This window comes from Dromaius novaehollandiae, chromosome 21 (genome assembly GCF_036370855.1).
Source record: "Dromaius novaehollandiae isolate bDroNov1 chromosome 21, bDroNov1.hap1, whole genome shotgun sequence".
Taxonomy (NCBI): Eukaryota; Metazoa; Chordata; class Aves; order Casuariiformes; family Dromaiidae; genus Dromaius; species Dromaius novaehollandiae.
Genome location: NC_088118.1, coordinates 3,961,355 through 3,984,548, shown reverse-complemented (window position 1 = coordinate 3,984,548; position 23,194 = coordinate 3,961,355). Strand labels below are relative to the sequence as shown.

The 23,194-nt window shown below is 39.3% G+C and overlaps 1 protein-coding gene across 9 annotated transcripts in view; it reads right to left on the bottom strand.

The window, feature by feature from the left end:
• ARHGEF12 (Rho guanine nucleotide exchange factor 12) overlaps window positions 1-23,194 on the bottom strand; it is an 81,518-nt gene that overhangs the window by 4,747 nt on the left and 53,577 nt on the right. For 8 of the 9 annotated variants that reach the window (XM_064524264.1, XM_026108195.2, XM_026108197.2 and 5 more), the window contains 24 exons: window positions 22,939-23,044; window positions 22,050-22,187; window positions 21,493-21,525; window positions 20,619-20,733; window positions 19,403-19,508; window positions 18,953-19,165; window positions 18,381-18,510; window positions 18,038-18,073; window positions 17,252-17,406; window positions 16,612-16,758; window positions 15,857-15,942; window positions 14,119-14,244; window positions 13,193-13,307; window positions 10,348-10,448; window positions 10,016-10,093; window positions 8,314-8,389; window positions 7,742-7,909; window positions 7,098-7,185; window positions 6,046-6,135; window positions 5,818-5,894; window positions 5,227-5,454; window positions 2,854-3,339; window positions 877-1,190; window positions 232-304 (listed from right to left, as the gene is read on the bottom strand). In XM_064524264.1, coding sequence (XP_064380334.1) covers window positions 232-304; window positions 877-1,190; window positions 2,854-3,339; window positions 5,227-5,454; window positions 5,818-5,894; window positions 6,046-6,135; window positions 7,098-7,185; window positions 7,742-7,909; window positions 8,314-8,389; window positions 10,016-10,093; window positions 10,348-10,448; window positions 13,193-13,307; window positions 14,119-14,244; window positions 15,857-15,942; window positions 16,612-16,758; window positions 17,252-17,406; window positions 18,038-18,073; window positions 18,381-18,510; window positions 18,953-19,165; window positions 19,403-19,508; window positions 20,619-20,733; window positions 21,493-21,525; window positions 22,050-22,187; window positions 22,939-23,044 — 3,285 coding nt within the window. The remainder of the gene's footprint in view (window positions 1-231; window positions 305-876; window positions 1,191-2,853; window positions 3,340-5,226; window positions 5,455-5,817; window positions 5,895-6,045; window positions 6,136-7,097; window positions 7,186-7,741; window positions 7,910-8,313; window positions 8,390-10,015; window positions 10,094-10,347; window positions 10,449-13,192; window positions 13,308-14,118; window positions 14,245-15,856; window positions 15,943-16,611; window positions 16,759-17,251; window positions 17,407-18,037; window positions 18,074-18,380; window positions 18,511-18,952; window positions 19,166-19,402; window positions 19,509-20,618; window positions 20,734-21,492; window positions 21,526-22,049; window positions 22,188-22,938; window positions 23,045-23,194) is intronic. The other variant, XM_064524262.1, reaches the window with a different exon arrangement.

Sequence of the window (23,194 nt, the reverse complement as noted above, 5' to 3'; positions counted from 1 at the left end):
CTTTTTCAGAGGAAGGAACAACCTCCTCCGCACATGTGCATCTCAATGGGTTCCACCAACTTTTCTTGGAATCAGCATGGCCTCAGCCCTGTGGGAGCTGCTGAAGTACCTAAAACCTTTTTCTTGTGAAACATTAATAACTGACTTTATGCTCTTTGGTTAATGCCTGAAGCCAATGTGGTATATGCTATCAATTCATAGAGATTCAATGAGCAAAGGTCTGTGGTGTACCTGAGTGCTCTCCCATGGAGGCTGATCCAGCCAGCCCTTGGCGACGGAGAATGGTGTAGTCTTCCTCAACCTCCTTAAATAAATAAATGAATAAATAAATAAATAAATAAATAAAGGTTACAATGGATAGGGAATCCCCAACACAAGCAAAAAAATCATTTTGGAAACAATGTTTGAAAGCCTCATTCCTGCTGCAAATTAGCACTTTCATTTGACGTTAGCAGCAATACGCAACATATTTAATAAGCTTTTTTATGTCAGTTTTTTATTTTCCTTAGGTCAGTGGTTCCTTCAAAACTCCACTGTTGCAGATTTGCATCGGTTTGTCCTATCTCTCAGGAAAAGCCTGAATCTCCAAACTAGTGTCAAAGTAATATACATACCTCCTACCTCTGCTTACACACAGCTACTTGCTGCTTGTGACCGAGAACTTAACGTAAGTGAAATGGCAGCAAGGCGCTGCTTCAAACACTTCCACAGATAAGAGCCAAAGAAAGAAAAAGACAACTGCCTTCATTAACAACAGGGAAGGAGTCCTCTTGCAGTTTACTTTCTTCCCCCTCCAAATTATTTTCAAGCTCTTTTCTAAAACAAAGCCTAATGAATACGAAAAACCTGAATACTACAAATAGAAACCCACTATACCTTTAATTTTTCAAGGTCATTCTCTATCTTCCGAATATACTGCATCATCTGCATATGTGACTCTATAGAGAAGTGAGGGCTTGCTACAACTGAGCAGGACTCTTCGACTCCCCTCCAGCGTGAGGCCATCACGTCCTCAGCAAATGGGGAGCTTCCTCCATCCGACTGGGTGTCCCGTGGGGAAACTGGCTGCCTCTGTGCAGAGTCCAAAGAGGTGCGGCCACCTGTAGCGCACTGGAGAACCAGAGACGATACCTCCTCATCTGTGGAGCTCTCCTGCACTGTTCCATATCCATCAAGGATCAAATACTTTCCTGTTAAGAGAGCAGCTTTTTACTAGCATCTCCAGTTCAATAATCACCAAGAACCACTGAACTGTAGACAGTTTAAGCAGACTTTAAGAAAGATAAGTGGTGAAAGACCGATCTCTTGAGACATTTTTAAAATGGATATGAAAAAGCATTTGTGAATACAACATAGAATAGTGATTATTTTAGACCAGACTCGCTTGGTTCTGATTTGGGCTTCAGAGATCATAGATGGTTTCTGGACTGCAGTTTGAGAATAACCTGCTTAGATGAACTAATTACCTTTCCTTTTGTTTTTCCAAATGCTGTGTTCATATTATAATGTCTGAAAAACTTCTGCTTATATTAATAGTACCCAGCAGATCAGACTGCTACATTTCTAAACTCCATATTTCAGTTATGGTACCAAGGATGCTTTTAGATGGGTTAGCCACCACATATAGTTTCCTAATGATATGCTATAAAGTAATTACAAACAAAAATGTTTTCACAACCTGCACCTAGCAACAGAATTGTTCTAAATGATTTCTCTACAGTATTACAGTAAAGTTAGCATGTGGAAGGAGAATTGACTAAAAACAGGCCAATCTAATTTTAATGTCCCTGCACAGTTAAGAAAGTAAACAGTTTAAGGGGTGACAAATAAACTAGATGCTTCAAGATGTTCGCTCAGTTTTAGTAATTTAAAATGTCTTAGCAATTCAGGGAAAGAAAAATGATTTTCAATACAGAGTTGGATTCAGACAGTCAGGAATTGGCCAATTCAGGTTGACAGAATCTTTTAACTAAAAGCCTATTTATGGGTAAGTGATTTCAAGACTAATAGTCATATAGAATCTACCTACTCGCAGCTACTTTCAATGTAACATTCATCTGAATAACCTGTGCATTATATTTAGCGCAATGTCACCACGTTGGCTTGTTGGAATCAAAAGACCCTGCAAACACAAAGTGTGCAAAGCCCCGTGAAAGTGCTTACAGTTGCTGTCTTAGAGCTAGCTTTCTGCTGAGTTAACAGCTCTAAAACCTGCTTGATGGCTGGAAGAGATATGCTTTGAGATGCTGCCCAGGTAACCATCAAATATAGCATACGTAATAGTAATAGTAAAAATAAGTTTTTAAGAACTTCAGACTGGGGGTGAGGTCACAGGGCACAATTACAATGCAAAGCTAAACTGTGAGTTTCTTTTTCAAAGCTTGACCATAAGAAACCAATATAATATCTACAAAATAGCCTGAGTCATAGGGGTCTGTGTGCACAGACTAAGGCAGTGCTTTGTCTTCAGGGAAAATGCTTTCCCCACAGGTCCTAACAGTCTGCTTAGAGATAATGTGGTCCAGCAGTAACAGCAATCAAGAGCTTGCATTGTGTCCATACCTCTGTAATTATCGTTTGTCACAGTGTATTAACCCTACGGTATTTCAGCTTCTCTTTTCATAGAACAGAGAATTCATTAGGTAGTATTTGTACAGCCCTATGCAGGGCTAAAATAACTTTCAAGGACTAGAGAGCTGATTTTAAATGTCCTGTACCATACTAGGAAAAGAGGCTTCACCAGGAAAACATACTGTGATTTTCTTTAAGCATCTTCTATTTAATACTGACCTCAAGTCTCCAATGTCCAATCAGGACAGACTGTCATTCAATGAGTTGGTGAAAGACGCTCACCTGAGATCCGTAGTTGCACATCCTCTTCCTCCTTCCTTTCCATTAGCTCACTTTCAGATGGATTTTCGTCGCTGTGGGCTTCTCGAGCATCAAAAAAATGTTCCCCGCTTTCATCCGCACCCACCCCTTCCAGCTCTGTGGTTGAGATCTCCAGATTCATACTAGTGTGGTCTATTGCTAAGTTACTACTTGATCTGGGGTCTCTCGCTATGAGCTGCATGGCATCCCCTGAAGCTGGTGATTCAGCTGAAGTCCGGAGGCTATAACTAGCCGTGGATTCATCAGTGCCGGTTCTCAGAAGCATCCGGTCTGCTCCAGGCTGAGGATATTTGTCATTGTCAGAGTGCTGCAGTCCAGGCTCATTTCCACTCTCGGTTTGGGCTTCTTGGGAAACAGTCCTAAACCTGGGAAAGCGCTGCCGGTCTTCAAAGGCCCCCTTCTCAGAAAAGCCAAACTGCTGTACCAACAGCTGCTTCAGCAAGTCCACTGCAAGTAGAGATAATATTCACAAGGCTTCATAGACCATACCTCCTCTAACGCTGACTGAACTAACACAAGGGCCACTCGTTCAAAAAGAGAGACCTCATAGCAGCCAGCCCTCTCATTCTTCCTGGCAGGAAAGACAGGGGTAAAAAGAAATAAATGAAGTCTGAAGCCCTGTGCCAATGCTTTACTCCCTGTTTCACTTTGCGAGTGAGGACAACCCACAGCAGTGCATGTCCCATCTCACTAAGCAGGAGACAGATTAGGTACTCTACTAAAATTATCTGAGTGAGTGATGGCACAGGTGACTGCCCAGGTTTTGCCCCTCACCCTTCATCCCAAATGAACTAAAAATGATAGCATTAATAGGGGATTCCCACTGGAGAAACAAGCACATTAAGACTATTTCATTCATTAAATTTTGAAACGACAGATCCTAAAAAATTAAAGGCACATTTTCCCAAAAAGTTCATATCAATTTATACTTATTTGAACTTCAACCCACATTCCTTTAGCTCTCGCACTATCCCAACAAATCGCTTAAGAATAAGGACATATTGTTCAAAACAAAGACAAGAAATTGCCAAAAGCATAAGAACACTGTTCATTCTCACCATATAACGCTCACGTAACACCCTAGAAAAGCCATAAGTTCTCTTGTCAAAACGCGAGTGACCCACTCGCGTTTTGCTGCTGTTAGATGGCTGCTTTTTTAAGTCTGAATAGTCAGGAGATGTTAGGTCACAGATATGAACTTTATACACCCCACAGACTAAAATTCTCTTATCACTGGTCTCTGAGAACAAGTACTAAGAAAACTTGTACAATATTCAGAATTGGAAAAGGACTTTGAATCCTATCAGCAAAGCAACTCAGAATGGATTAGAAGACTCAAGATAAACTATTAGATTGTTGAAAACTGTCACTTCTTGTAGAGACAGATGGAAGAGGAAATTCAGGCCAAGGATACAAATGCTCTGCATTTTGGCAAAAGCAGAGGACCTACAGAGAAGCAATACAGACTATTCACTTCAAGTACAATTCAGAGACTTCACCTCCATTTCAGAGCTGCCAGGGAGAGGTAACAGCATTAATGAATTTATTCAAATTTTAAGAGGTTGTATTTAGGAATAAAAGGGATTACAATGCTGGATCTGATCAAGCAAGGTCACATACTCCTGCATCTTCCCTCTGAAAAAAGTGCTGATACCAGAGAACATAGGCAGCAACTAAAATTTTTCTAAAAACAATTTCATGGGATAATCTGTCCACTGGGGAAATTTCTTTGCTACTCACATAAGTGTTGATCTACTTAGACCCAACCATCTCTGAAATCCTTAGAAAATCTGAACTTTAATGTTTGTCAAGTTTGCAAAATATCTAACCTCTTTTGCATGATTTTGCAAAAAACAATGCGAATTCATATTCACCAACTCATGCAATTTCTCCTGTATTACTTGCCCAGTGTTGTGAAAAGAAGTCCACAGGCTGTGCTGTCTTTTAAAACACTGCTGACTAGCAACAATACTTCACAGCACTGCGCAAAGCCCTGCTATGTCATTTTGTCACCAAAGTTTTTCATGGACAATAGGTAACAATTCATTATTACCTTCACTTCATACATGGGAAAACCATAAAAAAACAATGACATGACTGCCTAAAGCCAAAGACAGCACCAGTATATGAATTTAGAACTTAGAATGCCTTCATGTTAGATCCACCTTATTTTGCTATGCTGTGATCTGCAGCACAGAGAGACACGGATTTTAATAAAAACAGACATGAGACATCATTTTACAGACATCATTTTAGCTCATTGATTCAGATGGTTGACCAAACAATTCCCATATCCAAATCACATCCCACCAGATACTGCTTACAGATACTTACAGTTCCTTAATGCATCCAGTGCCCATTGCCCTTCGGATACCGAAGGTGAAATGGTGGTTGTGTGTTCATAGCATGCAGAAGAATCTTTAAGTGACGGGTCTGCCTGATGCACTTTATCAAACTCTCTGTCTGTCACAAGAAGACTTCCTACTTTGGACTTTTCAGACATGATGGGTGAAGAAGACTCAGTGTTCAGTATCAAGGGAGATCCAAGGGTCGAATCTTTATCTTGTAAATAGAAAACATACACTCATGTTAAACAACTATTTCAAATATGATGTGAAACTGCAGAAAATTCTGCTTCACACGGACACCTCTGAAAACACTAAAAAATGCAATTCTTGAGCATGGTCTCTGGTAAAAGGATGATTTTTTTTTCAGGGAGAAAAGAATCTTTTCCAGCAATTTATAAGTCAGATGGAAATACTAAGAGGTGTATTTCAAACGGGTTGAGTTTGACTTCCTTACAAGACTTGAAAAGAAGTCTTCCCTTTCCAGAAAAACATCAGTGCTACCAGAAGACCCCCAAAACAAAAGGAATATGGCTTGGCACATTTGCACTCCTTCTAGCAAATTTACTGCTCCTGTTACCTGGACTTCGTAGACTGCTGGCAGGAATGTCGTGCTGCTCTTTGAGCTTCTGCTGCTCCTCTTCTTCACGCTCTTCTCTGCAGGGAGGAAAGAACGAACACATTCATTTAGTCATGTGCATTTGAATCGTTGCATGACAATCAGCACTTTGGCTGACAGTCTTTGAGCAGAAGAGGGGCTACTGGAAAAAGAAAACCAACCCTTCCTGCCTCAGCTACTTTCACTTACTCGCCAGGTCCTGACGGCGGTAACGGGATCACTCTTCTGGTAGTCTCCACTTTTACAGTCCCTGCCATCTGAGCTATAAGGTCCTGCCATCTGCAGAAGAGACATCAAATAAAAATACACAAGATGTGAAGCACAGTGATGCTGCTGCACTGAACACTTTTTAAATCCAGCTTATACAATTACTTCTTTTCTTATCAACAAAAATGTCTAATTCTTTTTTTTTTTATTTTAATCTATTACAGTCAATGCCTCAGTAATATCTTGCAGTCACAAGTGAAGTGCCACAGTTTAATGCTCACCTCACCAGATAGATATTCTTTAGCGCAAGGAAATGAATGATGGGACCTTGGCAGGAGCTGTCAGGTGAGGCAGTTATTTTATATACAAATATAAATGAAAGCATTAAATAACACTTCTTGCATATTATTGAATAGTTTCATATATGATGCTCTAAAACAGATGATATGCATCATACAAACAAGTCTATGCTCTGCTTATACTTTAGAAGAAAAGTGTTTGTACCAAAGAGAAAGAAGAGTTTATCCAAGGTTTGAAATTCATGCACTAGGGTGCTTATATCAAAGTTCTCAAGACTAACTATTTCTGCATGAAGATGTGGGATGATTTCAATGACTTATCAGGTAGTCAGTCACATAACACTGAATCACAAAGGTAAAAAGAGCATCTTTGAGGTAAAAAGAATTATTAAAAATAAAAATGTATATATATTTACACACACACTACATACATACTACGTGTATATACGCATACTATATATATACACACTATATAGCCCGCGTGTGTGTGTGCACACGTGTGTATATACACACACAGGCTCACTAAAACACGAGTATAGAGCCTTTTTAAAAGTGGAGAGACCCCACACCTTCGGTACTTCCCACCTTGGCTAACATAGCTGTGTTCTCAACTGAGCTTAGAGAAGGAACTCGGGTAATTCACGGACACCTGCACAATACTACAGGCAAGTAAATGTAAAAGTTCTCTCAAGTACAACAAATCAAACAGCAGATGGAGCTGAACCAATTACTTACACATTCTTTTCTGAAACAGTCTGTGCCACCAGTTCATAAATATGAGCGCCATTTTCTGACATGGAGATGACGAAGAAAGCTTTGTTATCTGAAGCAACACAGGGAGGAAAGAGTTTAATTAGATGCCTTGTCCTAAACAATTTTCTGAAAATTCCTAGAAACCAGGCATAATCCCAACCAGAAGCAATGAAAGAAGAGTTTGTGAAACGGCTCTCCAATGCTACAATATACAAAGATAATTCTTTCCCTATCCGGGAAATTTGTCTATTAGTCCTAAAAGGAAAGAGCTGTTACTCTTCAAACCACTTAGAAACAGATTTATTTCCCTTTTTTCCCTCCTAACGATTTTCATTTCTATGGTACCTTTCATCTAATAAGGTCGGAGTACTTTAACTTATAAGCCTATTTAAAACTCAAACCATATCTAAAAGAATGCTATTACCTCTTTTTATAAGTATGTAACTGATAAAGACACATTAAACAGCTCATTCGGCATCACAAAGCAAGATGCTGGAGAGCCAAGAATTAAGGCTACGCATTTTTCCGTGTCCTATTCTGGAATTCCAGACAAAAGCATCTTTCCTAAAGTTATTTAATTGTCATTTTCAGCTTCCTCTTTAGTTTTCTCCGTTGGTTACACTGACCTGTTGCCACCTGACGAACCAGAACAGTGTTCAATTTGATGATAGGACTGAAGGTGTGCTTGCTATCAGCTGTGGATGCCAAGATTTTACTGTGACACTTCAGTACCAGTTTATCATCTTGTTTCTGCAAGAGCACCAGAATGTCCTCCAGAAGCAGAGTGTAGAGATCTGCACAGAGTGCAAACGAACCCAGAATGAGTTAAAGATTCATGGTTTTCTATCACACCCCTGCAGAAAGAAAAAGGCTGCATTTTCGATTACTCATGCAGAGGCAGTAATCAGTGCTATGCCATTCTAGGCAAAGCTTGCAAATCTTCCTCATCAAAACTACAGCAGAGAGCTACAGATGGGATTGGATCATCTCATGACTGACTGCTGTGTCCCTGCATGGCCTTAATGATACTCCAGCACATTTCAGAATTGACAAGAATAATTTAATCAGCTTTGAGAAACACATAGGCATTATTACAGGCAGCAGTAGGAATCATAATTGGAAACGGCAGATATGCCTTCTCTCTCCCTCCTTCTCAGTGAACACACACAAACCCAGCTCTAGACAGAACAGGACTCACCAATAGTTTTGTCACGATTAACCTTCCAAGTTAGAGGTCCTTCATGAAGCATTTTTCTCTTCGTTAGATCCAAGTTCTGTCAGTAGGGGAAGGAAAAAAAAGTAGCACTATGAAACTTCTATGGAAGCAAGTAATGGGAAAGCACCGGAACTTCAGAGGGAAGGATACAGATAGGCACTCCAGTTTGGAGACTAGCAGCTAAATCCAGTCTGGAAAAAGAAATGTGGAACAGGAGTGGAGTACGCTTGTAAAACAGAACATGTGAGTAGTGTTTGTTATCACTCTTCCTCATTCATCTGCTTTTATGCAGATGCTGGGGGTGAGGGAGTAAAGAATTTTCCTTTCATGTCAAATTCCTAAGGCATAGGATTGTCATCTGATTTCTAGGAGGAGTTTTTCCAATATCTCTTCATATGAAGTATACAGTTCTAGTATTACAACCAGTTAATGTTTCAGCACTCGATTTGCAAGTCAAGCATGTCTACAAATGACATACGGATATACAAATCATTCTAGTGATCTGATGGACTTTATAATGTCAATGGATTCTTCAATCATTTCACTGCTTGTGACATTTAGATCTGCAGGCAAGTAGAAGCGACAGTTTTCACAAGTCATTCCTTCCAAGTCTCAAAGCCTAAAATCAATGACAGCAAGATTTCATAACTGCCAATAAGTTCTTCATTTCCTGACTTAATGCTTGCAAGTTTATTTGTGGAAGACGACATGATACAGTTTTATAGAAAAGTCTTCATATAAAAATTTCTTTGCATACACAGTGACCTTAGGGAAGATAGAGGAGTGATAAATAAATGATAGAGAACTTATACAAGACATAGGCATAGGTAGTAGTCAAAATGAAGAAAATAAAATCTCGATATTAATAAAGTGGGGATCAAGTATCCAAATATGAGGAAAATGGGCAGAAGAGAAGAGAGAGTCCTTGTGTGGAAGCTATCTATTTGAACATGCATGAAAGAGAAAAAAGAAAGAAAAAAAAAAGGAAAAGAAAAAGATTTACTTCAAGTTGCAAGTACCTACTGGTGCTCATAATCCATTTGAAACATGGAAATTCTATTAGATTAGTCCTGTCCCAAACATGTGTTTTTGCCCATTCCATTTAACAGCAGTCTATGGCAGGTAACCAGCTTCACTAACACAACTGTAAGAATTTACAGGGGCCATGAAACATAGTGCTTTAACACTGGACTTAAATTTCTATCTCGTTATACCTGTGGGTCTTCTATACAAATCAACCTGCATACAAGCTCTTCTTTCAAAGCCAATTGCATTTCTACAATCTACACCTCACAGCTCTCTGAGGCCTTCTCTGTTCTGACAGAGCAACTAAGTGATCAAATGAGACACATCCGTAAGACAACTCACCATCCACCAGGTATCTTTGATATGATACAGAAATGCAATAGCTCACAGTCCATTAAGATTAGGCTCACGGAACTTAGAAGCTCCATCAACACTTCTATTTGCAGAACGAAGTTGCTACATCCATAGAGAGCTTTAGGGAGATACCATGACTCAGATTTCCAAACCTAATCATTTTGTTTAACTTTTGTATAGAAACAACATTTCTCTCCAAGACCATTTGGCTGTACATCTGAATTTGTAGTAGGAGGAGCCACAAACTTAGCTACAGGGTTGCAAACACAATTCACACAGCAATCATTTCCAGGCTGTCACTTACCCTGAACTCATCCATCATGGGATCCTCAGACTGCTTCAAGTAGGACAGGTCAAGGCGACGCTGATAATCTTCCAAATGCTGGAAAAGATGTAATGAAATTGGTCACTGATTAGCAAAACTCACTGGAGCCAAAGTGCAGGCAGTCATGAGCACTTCCACACGTTCAAACACCTTGGATTACTGTTCTCACAGGAACAACGATGCCACAAAGCACCTTTGATCACAACAAGCATACAAGTCACAAGTAGAGAGATGATAGGTGTCTTCGACAGGTTGTTTCCCTTCATCTCTCTTCTTCCCAGCCCCTGATGCTCACTCCATTCCCCTCCTACCTGCTTGTTCTCAGATTCTTTAACAGCCTGGTTCACGTGGTTAAGGACCTGACGACAATGATCTGCTGCTTTCTTCACTTTCTCCTTCTCTTCAGGCAGTTCTGCAAGAGAGCAAGAAACTGTAAAAACACTCTCCAATGAAAGATGAAAGAGCCAAAAATCTAGTGCAGTTTACTGACCTTAAATCTGAGAAAGGGAACTTATGTTTGCAGAATAACCCATCAACAAAGCATCACATTTCAAAGGGAAATGACGAAATGAGATTTAGAAGGGAGAGAATTTAGTCTGCACTGCACAAGACACGAGCCTCAGATGATGACCGTACAGCACAGACGGCACTTGTAACTATCGCTTTTTAAAGGGGCTTGTGACAGCTATCCAAAATTACTTGCTCCACAAACCTGAATCCGAGAAGTATTCCAAAAAATCTTAAGATTTTACTAAGAATTCAGTCTGGTACCAAGAGAATATTAGTGGAGATAATTTCAGATGACACACAGCTAGCTAGCCCATACAAAGCTGAATCCTTGTGCATATCTTTTTTGAGCTGCTGACTCTGCAACTTACTATTCACTTCTGTCTTGGTTTCTTTGAATTCTCTTTCTTTCTTTTTTGGAAGAGAGAAACAGCTGAAGAAATATGTCCAAAACTATTGTGTTACATTATACATTTTTCCATCCAGATATCCTGCATTTAATATAACCAAAAAATAAAATCTCTGGCCACATACATAGAGCCAATTTTTTTTTTAAATGAAAAACAGTCTTCCACTACCGCAAGAGCAAACAAGAGTTACCTTCCCAGCCAACGTTGCATAACCATACAGAGATACACACAGGTGAACCCCATCAATTCTCACTTACACAAGCCACATTATGAATCTGGCTAACAGGCAAATAAACAAGTACATCAAAGATAATGCAGTATCACATGCTTTCTTAATTATGAATAGGGCAAACTTGTAAATGCAGTATATTTTGTATAAGTAATGATATTTCACTGCAGCAGATATCTGCTAGTAAACCCGAAAAGGCATGCTGTGGGATTATTAATCACACTTTTGCCTGTTACCCTGGAAATATCTTTCAGCACAACACATCTTAGCTAAATTCCATCCTTGACAGGAACATGAAAACCTTCTGTATTACCTTAGAGATTCAACAGATTATAAGAACTGCTACATCAATATACTGTTGGCCTCTATTGTGTAGTACCTTCTTCACAAATTCAAACTACTTCTCATTCTTAGTTAACATTATATTGATAACATTCAAGCTTTCCGATATTAAGCTTTTTTGAATCATCATTTTGGGGTAGAGGTGAGATTCTACCCTGATCGCACATTCTTCCCAGAGATTGGGAATTTTTGAACAAGCAGTCCAAGAGTTCACTAGCGAGGACTGATTAAAAACCAAACGAGAACAACCCTGCCCAATCGATATACCTAGGAAACCCTGACCTTAAAAAAAAAAAAAAAAAAAAAAAAAAAAAAAAAAAAAATCAATTGCTTCTGCACTTTCAGCTTTTTGTTCTCTTCTTAAAGAAGCAAGTTGATTTGCCCATAAGCCTTAACACTACATGATTCTTGCTTAGATTCTATAATACTTCCCTTTTTCCCTTCCATGCTCACAAGTATATGCTATGTCTATTCCTGCTTGTTTAACAATAGTATAACTCAACAGGCTTTTATCCAGATTCTTCATCTTCACAGTTTTATGTTAGTAGTGAACAATTCGGGATTTCTGTTATTGAAAGGCCTTACTTTTTCCCCCCTCTCTCAAATGCATTTACATGGAAATTGAAATTCACTTAAATGTGCTTTCTTAAATGTTTCATTTAATCTGTTGAAATCAAGGAAAAAAAACACATTTGAGCATGTTTATTATTGAAAAATAATTTATTGAAACAAATGAAATATTATCCTTAGTGACTGAATTCTTTCTAATTATTTCCTACTCTAAAATTTTTGAAAGAAGTTAAATATACCAAGACAAATCTAGAAAGAAGAGCCACGCTACTGACTATTAAAAACAATAGTCCAGATGCAACTTGCCTCTTAGTAAGTTCCTAAACTTGGGTTTTCAGAACATGTAATAAGGAAGAATTACTCTATATTTGCTTTTTTTTCCTCTGTTTCCCCTTCTTCCAAATGTACTTTTAGCTACCGCTAGAGACTTGGCTAGATAGACCTTGGTGTTAACCCACATGGCAAGTTCAAAAATCCTTACAAATATCTCATTCTGTCATGTATCATCATGTACTTGTATATAATCAGAAATTAAGAGTGCAAAGAACATATCTTCTTCACTTCAGGTTATTCATTACAATCTTTAAAAACCAAAATAGTCATTGGAAAACTAAGAAACAAATCAGGAAATGGAGGGTGGGGAGGAGGCAATCAGGAATTTTTGTTTTCCTTCTACAAAAACTAATCGCAAATCAAGTTGCTTCATCAGTAACTTTCATAAGCAGAGTGGTTCGTTTTATCTTCAAAACTTTAGCAATGCTGACCCATTTTTTTAAAACTACTTTTAAACGATTATGTTGCACTCTACATAACCCAATGCAGACTGTCATTCACCTATTTCAAATTGAATTATTGAATTTCAATTTTTTTCCCCTAAGAAAAATGAGCTTAATGTGGAAACAAATACTGGATTTATTTCTTCTATTAAAATAACCCATTTTCACCTGTCTTCCTGTGAAGAAGGCACCAGTGAGGTTACAATAAAAACAGATAGTGACCCATAAAATTGAAGGATCCCTCAGCATATGCTTTGAAATCACATTTGCTTAGAAAACCTGCTGAGATGCACGTACTGGCTTCCTAGTGGAAATACTCTACCTGTGTACTTAGCAATATTATCCAGCAGAAGGGGGTACTTAGTCAACCTCTGCATCTCAGTGGGAATGATATCCTTCAACTGCAACCGTCGACACAGTGGATTACTCTCAGCATCCTAAAATTAAACAGCACAATAACTACATTTGTCATTTTTATTAAGACTGTAATTACCTGAACGTGTAACATCTATTCATCATATAAACGTCTATTACTTCACTTTCCGGTAATTAAATACAGGACAAGAAATGCCAAGATTTATCATTCAGACAACACATGCCCTCTCCATTTGCAATTACATATAGGAAAGGCTCATCACAAAAGCAGCATCTTCCTTTCCTCATTACTTTTTGGAGGCCTCGTACCATCTCCAATCTATCTCAGTCACTGCCACACAGGCAAGGCATCAGTTTAGTCTCTCACACTATAGCAAAACTACGGTACATTTTTCAAAATAATCTCAACCCTTGTATTACCAGAGTTCTTCTCAGCCTGTGTTAATGAAGATAATGTTCTCCTCTCCAAGTGCCACACATATTCAGCACCTCTCCTGTTGGGCAGAACAGGTGTAGCACATCTGTCTTTTGCCTGTGGCATGCATTAAAATTGCAGTACTGCAAGCAGTTTTCCCCACAGAAGTACTCATTTCCCTTGGGAAACAGCCACCTCAAGCGAGATGTGATCTCCTGCCTGGGACACCATCTGCTTTCTTGCATTCTATCAGGACATCCTGCATTTCCCAGAATTAAAGGCTCCTCAACCAGAAGTGATTAGCAGAGATAAATACAGCGCTGGAAGTGATCCCAATCTGAAGGCAACATTAGACATAATCCTATTAATTGTGATAATTTTATCTATAGCCCTTCATTATCCTACACTGGCCATAAGCCACCATCCTCAGGCAGCTCATACCCTTGCATAAAATTCACCTGCACAAAAGTCTGGAAGCGAGAGTCCTTCTTCTGACGCGACTTGATGACCTCTAGAGCAAAGGGCTGGTTACTGCAGAAAGTGGCAGTTGCATGTTTCAGCTTCTCCTCTGCTGGTCCACTGAACTGTGTCAGAAAGCCAAGAAAGTCAAATTTAGACACAGGCAAGTTCAACATGTGCCAGCGTGAACAGACATGCAGCCACATAGCAGCACTAGTCTCATATGGGAAGAAAGAAATCACTTTGGCAAAAATATGAGAACTCATTTACATGAAAGAGAACGTTTTAAACATCCTATTTTTAAAGCTTTCCTCTCCCCATTCTACTGAGGAACCCCTTTACATCTCAAACTCTCCAGATCTCTCTCTGCCCCTAACATATCCAACCCTTTCCATAATGCCTTTCCTATCAACACTAATAACAAAAATACTGCAAGGTCTTAAGCGCGCTGCTCATTCAGAGAAAATACAGTGCCATGTCACCACAGTCAGCCATAATGAGAGCAGAAAAAACCGCACTTAGATGAATGACATGGGATTATCTACCAGACTACTGGTCGGCACAGTCATGACCAAAGGTCTTGTTTCGCAGGGACACCCATGGCTAAACATCAGAACACAGCGTAACATCTTGTTTCCTAAATGAAAGTCTTACAGAAACATGGCTAGGAAAAATGATAGCCAAGAGTAGGACTGAGAAATGTGCAGCAGATGACAGATGGCTAATGTGTTACTGCAACTGCAAGCCTCTTCCCATTCTTAGTACCCAATCTGTGACAGAGCCTAGTAACTCCTGAAAATATTCACTTTCTGGAGTTAGATCCCGTTTTTCGTTTTAGCCACTTAGCCAGAACACTATTCAGGGACATGCAACTATTGGCTTGCAACGCCCAGCCTGCTTATAGTCCAGGCCTTTCACCCATATATGTTAAAAAAGCTGCAAAGAGAAAAATGAATGCACAGGGTATTTCTTGCTTTTTCATAATATGCAGGGGAAATCTGAAAGAGTTTGGGGTGTGTTTCTCTGCTAGCTACATCTGATCTTTGTTTTCTTCCTTTTTTTCTCCTGGAATACTAGACAAGCTGTGGAATAAATAAACACAAGACTGCACGAACAACTGAAAAGAATAATCAGATCAATTCTTAATCCTAAATGAAGTAGGCTGAAAAAACAAACAACAAAACTTGGGAGACTCCTGAGATAGATTGATTCAGTAAAGAATCTACATCACTCCTGCTCCTGTCATTTGGACTTCAGAAATTTGAAAGAAGTCTGCAACAGTGCTATAAATTTCAAGAGGTTCAGCTATGTAAATTCTAACACAGTCTAGGATTGGAATCCAGTATTTTTAAGCATCTTTTAACAGCACCACAAGCAACACAAGATTTAAATTTTAGTGCTACTGAAATAAAATGTCCTACTACTTTTCTCAAAATCCTACTCTCATCTTCCCATCTCTACAACCACCTTTCTGCTCCACCCACACATTATAAGGAAATTAATTTTTTTTCCTTTAAAATGATTCTTTTATCTCTAGCCAAATGAAAATCCTATCCTGAGTTCTTCCAGCCTTCCTTCAACCCTCTGTCTCTAGCTCTATGTCATCACAGAAATGATGACTGTCAGACATTCAGTTCCTATTAGCTGGGAATTATGATAAATAGAGCCAGAGCTTAACCGAGATATTTTAGGAAATAGATTTTCAAGCATAAAAAAGCAAAAAATAAGGCAGTTTACCCAGGAAAGCAAGTCCTCCCCAATCTGGCCAATAACAGAAGTCTCGTTCCTTTTTCGGACAGCTTTCATTTGATCATTCAACACAACTTAAAGAAAAGAACGAAAAAAAGAAACATTATTATGTCTAAATTGTTTGCTTGAAGTTCAGCATTTATTTTAAAATAAGAACTTTTCTAGGAGAGGACTAGATTTGCAGTAATTTGTAATGGATGTAACAGAACATTAAAGAAAATGTTATATACTGCCTTTGCACTTCTGTCTTGCCTGTCTTCAAATGACCCCAAGAACCTCTCCAACTTCTTTTTTTTCCAGAGGCTCAGTATCACTGGCCTGTTAAAAACGCAGGGATAATGTAACATTAAGAATGGCTGCCCTTCAAAACCACCTGCAAGACATCAATCTTTTAAGGCTTTTTCATATTCTCTTCAACAGCAGTTGTAACTTTTTGAATGCTGCCCTATGAAGACCATTCGTCAAAGCACCACTCTTTTTATCAAAGCATGAATCAGCACAAAGAGTCTGGGAACACAAATAAGTAAAAGCAAGCATCCAAAACACTGGACACAGTCATTTTTTAATACCGTATCTTTGTAAATCATCGTATGCAAAAAGAAGAATATCCGTAATGCTCTTCTCCACCTGCAGTATTATATAAGGTTGCCTCTCTTGTTTCAGGGCCGCCTTCATTTTTTTTTTTCCAGATATCTGTATCCGCAATTCCTGTCGAGACTCCAAAGCTAAACATCCGTCCTTACCATGAAGCCCAAGGATATCCTCCAGATTTGAAAAGATTTTCCGTTTGTCACTGGAGTTCAAGATCCCTTCCCGGGTGACACGCTGGTAGAAGACATTATGCAGAACCTTCAGTGTGCGGACATGAGCTCTCTCTGTGTAAAACAATTCTGAAGAGAGGGAAAGACAGGATTATAACTACTGACTTCAATAGCTGTGGCAACGTGGATCCAAATCCAAATCAACATGGATCGAACTCTGACAGAGAAGTCAGAAGCATGGACTTGTAAACATCTTCCTCATCTAAACTGGCCTTGATGGTCTGTATGCTGGTTTGCTCAGGAATGGAGCCATGCTCTGCTATACTTTTTATATACTTTTCTTTTATAGAGCATGATATTGCAAAATTGGCCTTTCAGTGTCAAACTGCTTAATTCTGCGTATTTCCCTTCTAGGGCTGGATCAATCTTGTATCAGGATGCTTCTCAGTGGCAAACACAGACTTCACACACCCAAACTCTGCAAACTGAGAGCAACAGCTGGCTCCTAATTTGGGCAGCATCAGTGAAGAAAGACCTAGTTTTAAATTTCAAGAACTTCAGAGCTCCAAAGGACAAACCTTGAACTTGGTGTTTCATGAGCTAGGAAAAATATCCATCTCACCATTAATCACTTCTTGGCGCTTGATTTCATAGGGTTTCAGCCCCATCAACACTTCCCGGCTCACAAGCTGCTGCCAGTTGGGAGGGTCCATGTCCATGTCAAAATCATACAGCTCATCTTCACTTTGTACATCTGCAAAACCCACACTGTCCATCCTAAGACAAAAAAAAAAATGTCAGATGCCTCCCATTTTTGGCATGGACATAAGGAAGAGAGAAGAGAACCTCTAAGTATACATATTAGTTGTAAAGCATTATGAATATGCTCCCCAGGTGGGTTGACAGATGTCTGAAGCTACAGGCATATTTTATAATTTTGCCCTTTACAGGACAACTAATAATTAATACCTATTCGTACAGTATTTTCATAACCCTACTTTTAATGGTACTGATAAAGTACTTTGCTTAAGGCCAAATATCAAGCCAGTGAAAGGGCAGGCTACAATTTCTTCCCTCTGTCTCTCTGCAGATGCAGAGCTATTAGCAAAACGCAGACTTGGAAAGAAAACTGGGAATCCCAATTTCCCAACTCATCCATTCCCATCAGTACATACAACAATCAGTTTATTTCACTCATAGATCAAAGGGCTTATCTGCATATGATTAGCTCCACCTGTCCTATATCTGAATCCAGTGTCTCATTTCATATACACGTTATTTAAGGACAGGAGAGATCACCTAGGCAATTGTACTGGCTCAGAACAATGAACATCACTGCGTTCTACTTTAAACACGATTAAAATCTCAACAGATTCAGTGAAGTTCAAGCAGTTATAAACATACTCACTTGCGAAAAGTCTTTGGTGTTCCCATGTCAACCATTCTACAAAGAAAGAAGGAGTTATTATAAGAATACTTATGCAAGAATTTTACCCTGCTCAGACATTCAGCAGAACTCCAGATCAAAGTCCTACCTTCTAACTGAAAAGTTTGGTCCATCTGTCAAGCCTAGGCTTCCTCATCTACAGAGAGCTTTCTCGTACTATCATAGTGTCAGATACAAACTAGCATTTCCTACCTCTGCTAACAATGTTTAATACAAATCTTGCCACTAGTAGTTTTATAGACTTGGCTTCAGTGGCCTTTGTCACATCCACCCTCTTCTAAGGCTCAAGGTCACCCACAGTTACCTCTCAGATTCTCCCTCCTCCTCCTGCAAGTTTTCCAAGGGAGATGGGAATTCAAAAGTATTATTAGGTGTGCGGGGTGTGCCATCCACACAATCGCTAGAAGGTAGAGCTTCCACAGCCTGCTTCAAGCCTAAAAAGAGAAGGAGTAACAACTGTCAAGAACTGTACAAAATCAGAGTACATTACACAACTTCTGATTCACAGCCTCTTTTCAATTTAGAGCAGGAGGAACTCGGTAAGAAAAGTCTCCATGAGAAATCTTTCCAGGTGACAGACTTGTGCTGACAAGGGCAGACACCTGAGCCCCAAAACTGACAAGCTGTTTTCTCCTGCAAGATCATCCAATGCCGCTGTGACAGAAGCAATTGGAAAACAATTTCTGGCCATAATAAGATTTCCTGATTTGAACCAGAGACTAAGTCAGAACAGATGACTAAACAACCAAGATGATCATGACTAACAAAAGGAAAACATCTCCTAATTTGTTAAGTTGCTTGGACCAGCAGTGCACTTCATATATCCTGTTTGCAACACAATATGTAAGTCATTCCTCTTTGCTAATATCTTCCTACCTGCTTCACTGTCCTTGCTTCCCTCTGGAGAGGGAAAGGGACCCATTGCCAAAGGAGACATTGGGTTGGCAGGTGGGTATACCACATCTTGTCCATCACTGGAGGACCCACTCTGGCGCATCTTGCCAGAATCTGGTGGCTCCGGGCTAACAGAAGAGACTGCAGATATGTGCTTTGGATGACGTTGCTTCTGCATTTCCATGGCTCTGCCAACTGAACAAAGTAACAGAGCTATTATACCAGTGAAAGAGCTTTTACCTGTTTCCAGCAATCAAGAAAGGAAGCATCTCATGGACAACTAATAAATTAGGCTTGTCTGTTTTTAAAAACATGTTTTAAAAACCAAAATCTTACTGAATCTTCATAACATGGATTTTTAAAGGACAGCAGAGACTTCAGCTGGCTTTCAGACTAGTAGTCAGGGAACATATATTTCATTATCTGACATACTTGCACTACTATCGTGTCGACTCGGTCTCCTTGGTGGTCCCAAAATATTAGGGAAGCCTCTTCTCTTCCCTTTTTCCTCTCCTTCTTTCTCCTTCTTGATACTCTGCTGCAGTTAATACACAACAACAACAAAAATAAGCAAACAGATAACTCATTTCGTCAGATTTAGTTATTTACTGAGATATTCACTAACTCTTCAGAATTGCAGCAATTTGATATAAGAGAAGTTATTTGTATCAAGTCATCTGACCCAGGGGTCAGCATCCTGCAAGGAAAGAGACAAAGGCAGCATACAGGCAGACTGTGAGTGGTGTACAACAGGGTTAGCAGCAGGGAGCCAGAGCATCTTAAGAGATGTACCTGTTAAAAGCAAAAAACACACACCCTGGTTTCCAACTCAGCAGGAGCTAGAAACATCTCTCTTTCCTAGGGCAAGAGACTAATTTAATGTGACCAGTAGTACCTTGTTTCTATAAAGGCCAATATCTTGTGACTCCAAAACTCCACAAGCATACAGCCTCTAATCTGGGAAAGAGAAATGCAACTTATCATGCCACCTTGGAAGAGGTGCTAATGCTCGATCCAACCTTTTCACACTGTCAGCGCAGGACTTCTCATGACAGCCTTAACATTTCGAAGGAAGCTAGAACACTGATGAACCTAAGTAGTCACTGTGACCGCATACATCCACATACTTTGGGAGAAGACTGAACATACTCATAGAGACGGAGTTTTGGTGACAGAAGTCATTACATAACCGGGGTACTGTGGGCGGCAGGGAGAGTGGCTTTCTTTCATTATGAAGCATGAGTTTTTGGCCAAGTTTCTCGGGAAGAAAACCAGATAGGCCAATAGCCTGACTAGCCTAAACAAGATCCACAAGTGATTCAAGGTTGTGTTATATGAATCACTTTTCAGTCAAAGTTTTTATAAGGCTAGAACTATGAAAAGCAAGCAACTAGAATTTAGGTAGATGGCTAAAGAAAGTTAAAAGGTTACTCATTTTTAATTCAGGTGTCTGCAAACATACACAAAAACTAATTTCGACTGCTAGGTTTTCTGTGCAGCTCAGTAATCTCAGATCCTCTTGATGCAATGAGGATTGCAAAAATCACACCAACTTCCAATGTGTTAAGCAAAAGTGGATTTTGAAATCTAATCAAACACCCATACTGGATACCTTTAAACAAATGCACTCTGGTCAAGACACTACTACCTTTATCTTTGGCAAGAAACCAATACGGCCACGCTTCTGCTCCAGATTCCGAGGCTCTTTAACTTTGACTCCCAGATGTTTCATGTAGGTAAGAATCACATACTGCATTGTGGAACTGCAGAATACATACAAAAGAAAAAAAAAAAAAAAAAGATGGAAGATAAGGAAAAACGGGAAAAATATTTTGTCAAGATAATGAAAAAGGTCAAATGCAAAGGTTCCACTGAAAAGCTAAAAGTAACCATTTTTAGATTAAAAGAAATTGTCATCAATTCTTTTTTATATGAAACAAGGACTCAGCCAATAACAGAATTTGTCCTCTTGTAAACAAAAGATGCAGTATATAAAGGGTGTACCTGCCTAAAAGGTAAAAATAAAATTTGGAAAATTACACAGAAGGTCCAAGACTAATATACTAAAAACATATTTGAAGTTGTATTATAGCTTAGAGTGACAGTAAAAATCAGTAACAGTAAAAGGTATGGTTACTATAGAGTATAGCAGAAGCTACCCAGACAGCACATGGTGCCAAACTGAACAAGGCAAGGTGTTTGTATGGAGAAAAAAATGTCAGACCAAGCTGAAATAGCTAGAAAACAAAACCAAAAAAAGATGAACCCTCAGCACAGTAACTCCTTCTCAAATCTGAAACAAAAGCAACAAACTTTAGGCTAAGAAGAAGCTGAGTACAACCACCATGCATTCAAGGTAATTGTGCTCTCAGATTTAGAAAATGAGAGTTGCTGGTTACAGCCAACAGAGGGCTGTCTTGTTCCGCTCAGCTGAAGAGAGCCAACAAAACAAGCATCAGCAATGGAGTTCTTAAGCAAGGGAGTTCTTACTTCATAGACTAAGCCCACAAAACTTGCATTACCTCTTGTCTTCTTCCAGAGGCTGAGATGTCATCCTGAAAACAAAAGAAAATTTAAAGATGACAGCTAACTACCAATTAACGCTCAGTCACAACCACCCAAAGTGTCAGCAGCTGCATGCAAAGTGTCTTTTTGAACACTAGAAAGCCCCAGGAAAAAAAATAAATTAAAAATCCCAAAGGCTCATTTGGGAAAATGGGGCTTAGCTCATCTTAAAAGAAAAATGGTTCTGAAGCTACAGGTTAACGCATGTTCAAGCCAAAAAATGGGACTCAGATCTAGTAATGCATAAGGCAACAATACAAGCTCTGCCCCTGCTAGTTCAACAGTAGCCTCCTTGAAAAGATACATGCACTTTATCTCACTATTTATTATTATTACTACAATTTATTTAGCTTACTTTTGGCTATTACTCAAACCCATCTCAGTAGCAAATTGGGAAAGCAATGGAAAGGTAGTGATGTCATACTGTTTCTAGTTCCCAATTCCTTTGCTCTGCTCTTGTCAGGTTCTGAGTACAATCTCTCTCACTCTCACAATTATACTCGCTGTTACTCACAAGACTTCCTCAATTTTGGCAATGATCTGTTCTGCACATGCCCTTTCCCTCTCCACTGCATTCCGGTCACGAACTCTTTCTGCATCCAGTTTGGTGAGTTCTCCTTCTGCCAGAGTCAATCCCATACTGCGCTTCTGCCTGAAATACAGGGAGAGGGAATTATCACTTGAAATTGAATACTGACCTATAATAACAAGAAGCAACCTCTCCACATTCAGAATTCCAAACAGGTTCTACTTTCAGTTTCAGTATGAAAATGGAGAAGTCATGACATTTCTCCACAACATCTGCACTCAAAGGAAAACAGCTAGGATAGCCTTTGGAAGGGAACAGTTTTATGAATTTTACCAGAAGAGAATAATTAAAAGGCAGCCATTATGTGGGTCAAGCAAAACTAAGTATTCCTTTTGCAACACTGTAATGTATTTGAAGCATATGCTTGAAGTGAGACATGTTTAGCTATGAGAAAGTCGTTTACCGAGCACTTTGTCTTGGTATAGTCTTAGGTTGGCATAGACATCTTATGACTGCACATTGAAGGGCAAATTAATTACCAAGCTCTACTGTATGCACATGACACCTTTCCAAAGTGGACAATTTCTTGTCCAAACACAATTAGAAGGATTTATATAACATCAGCTAAGCAACAATATTCTGAAATTGCCTCAAATTTGCAACTGATTCCAATCCATTTTGAAATTGATTACCTGCAACATCAGTGTAAAAAACATTCAAGGACTGATCACAGAGTGACCACAGAGGCCCTCTCCAGTGCTATTTTCTTATTCAGTCCAAGATGAATTACTGTGTCTTTTGAGTTTGGATTTCCCTGGTATCAGACACGTTGACTGAGGGCACATATGAACTTTAACAAAAAGACAACTGTTACCTGAAATCTTCCAGATGCCTTTGAACTTCTGGACAGACTTTATCTTGCATAGTTTGTATGTAGTGGCGATGAAGCTCTTCGGGAATGAGTTCTGGCCTTCTTTTGTCTGCAAGTCAGGAAAAAAAGTAAACAGATTGTTCTTTCCAGAACAGAGATAGCCCACCCTACCTTAGAATAAAATCACTCACAGACACACTTTAACCCACTCAGTAGTACCCTTTTGCCTTTCGCTTGCTGATAATATGAACTTACGTAC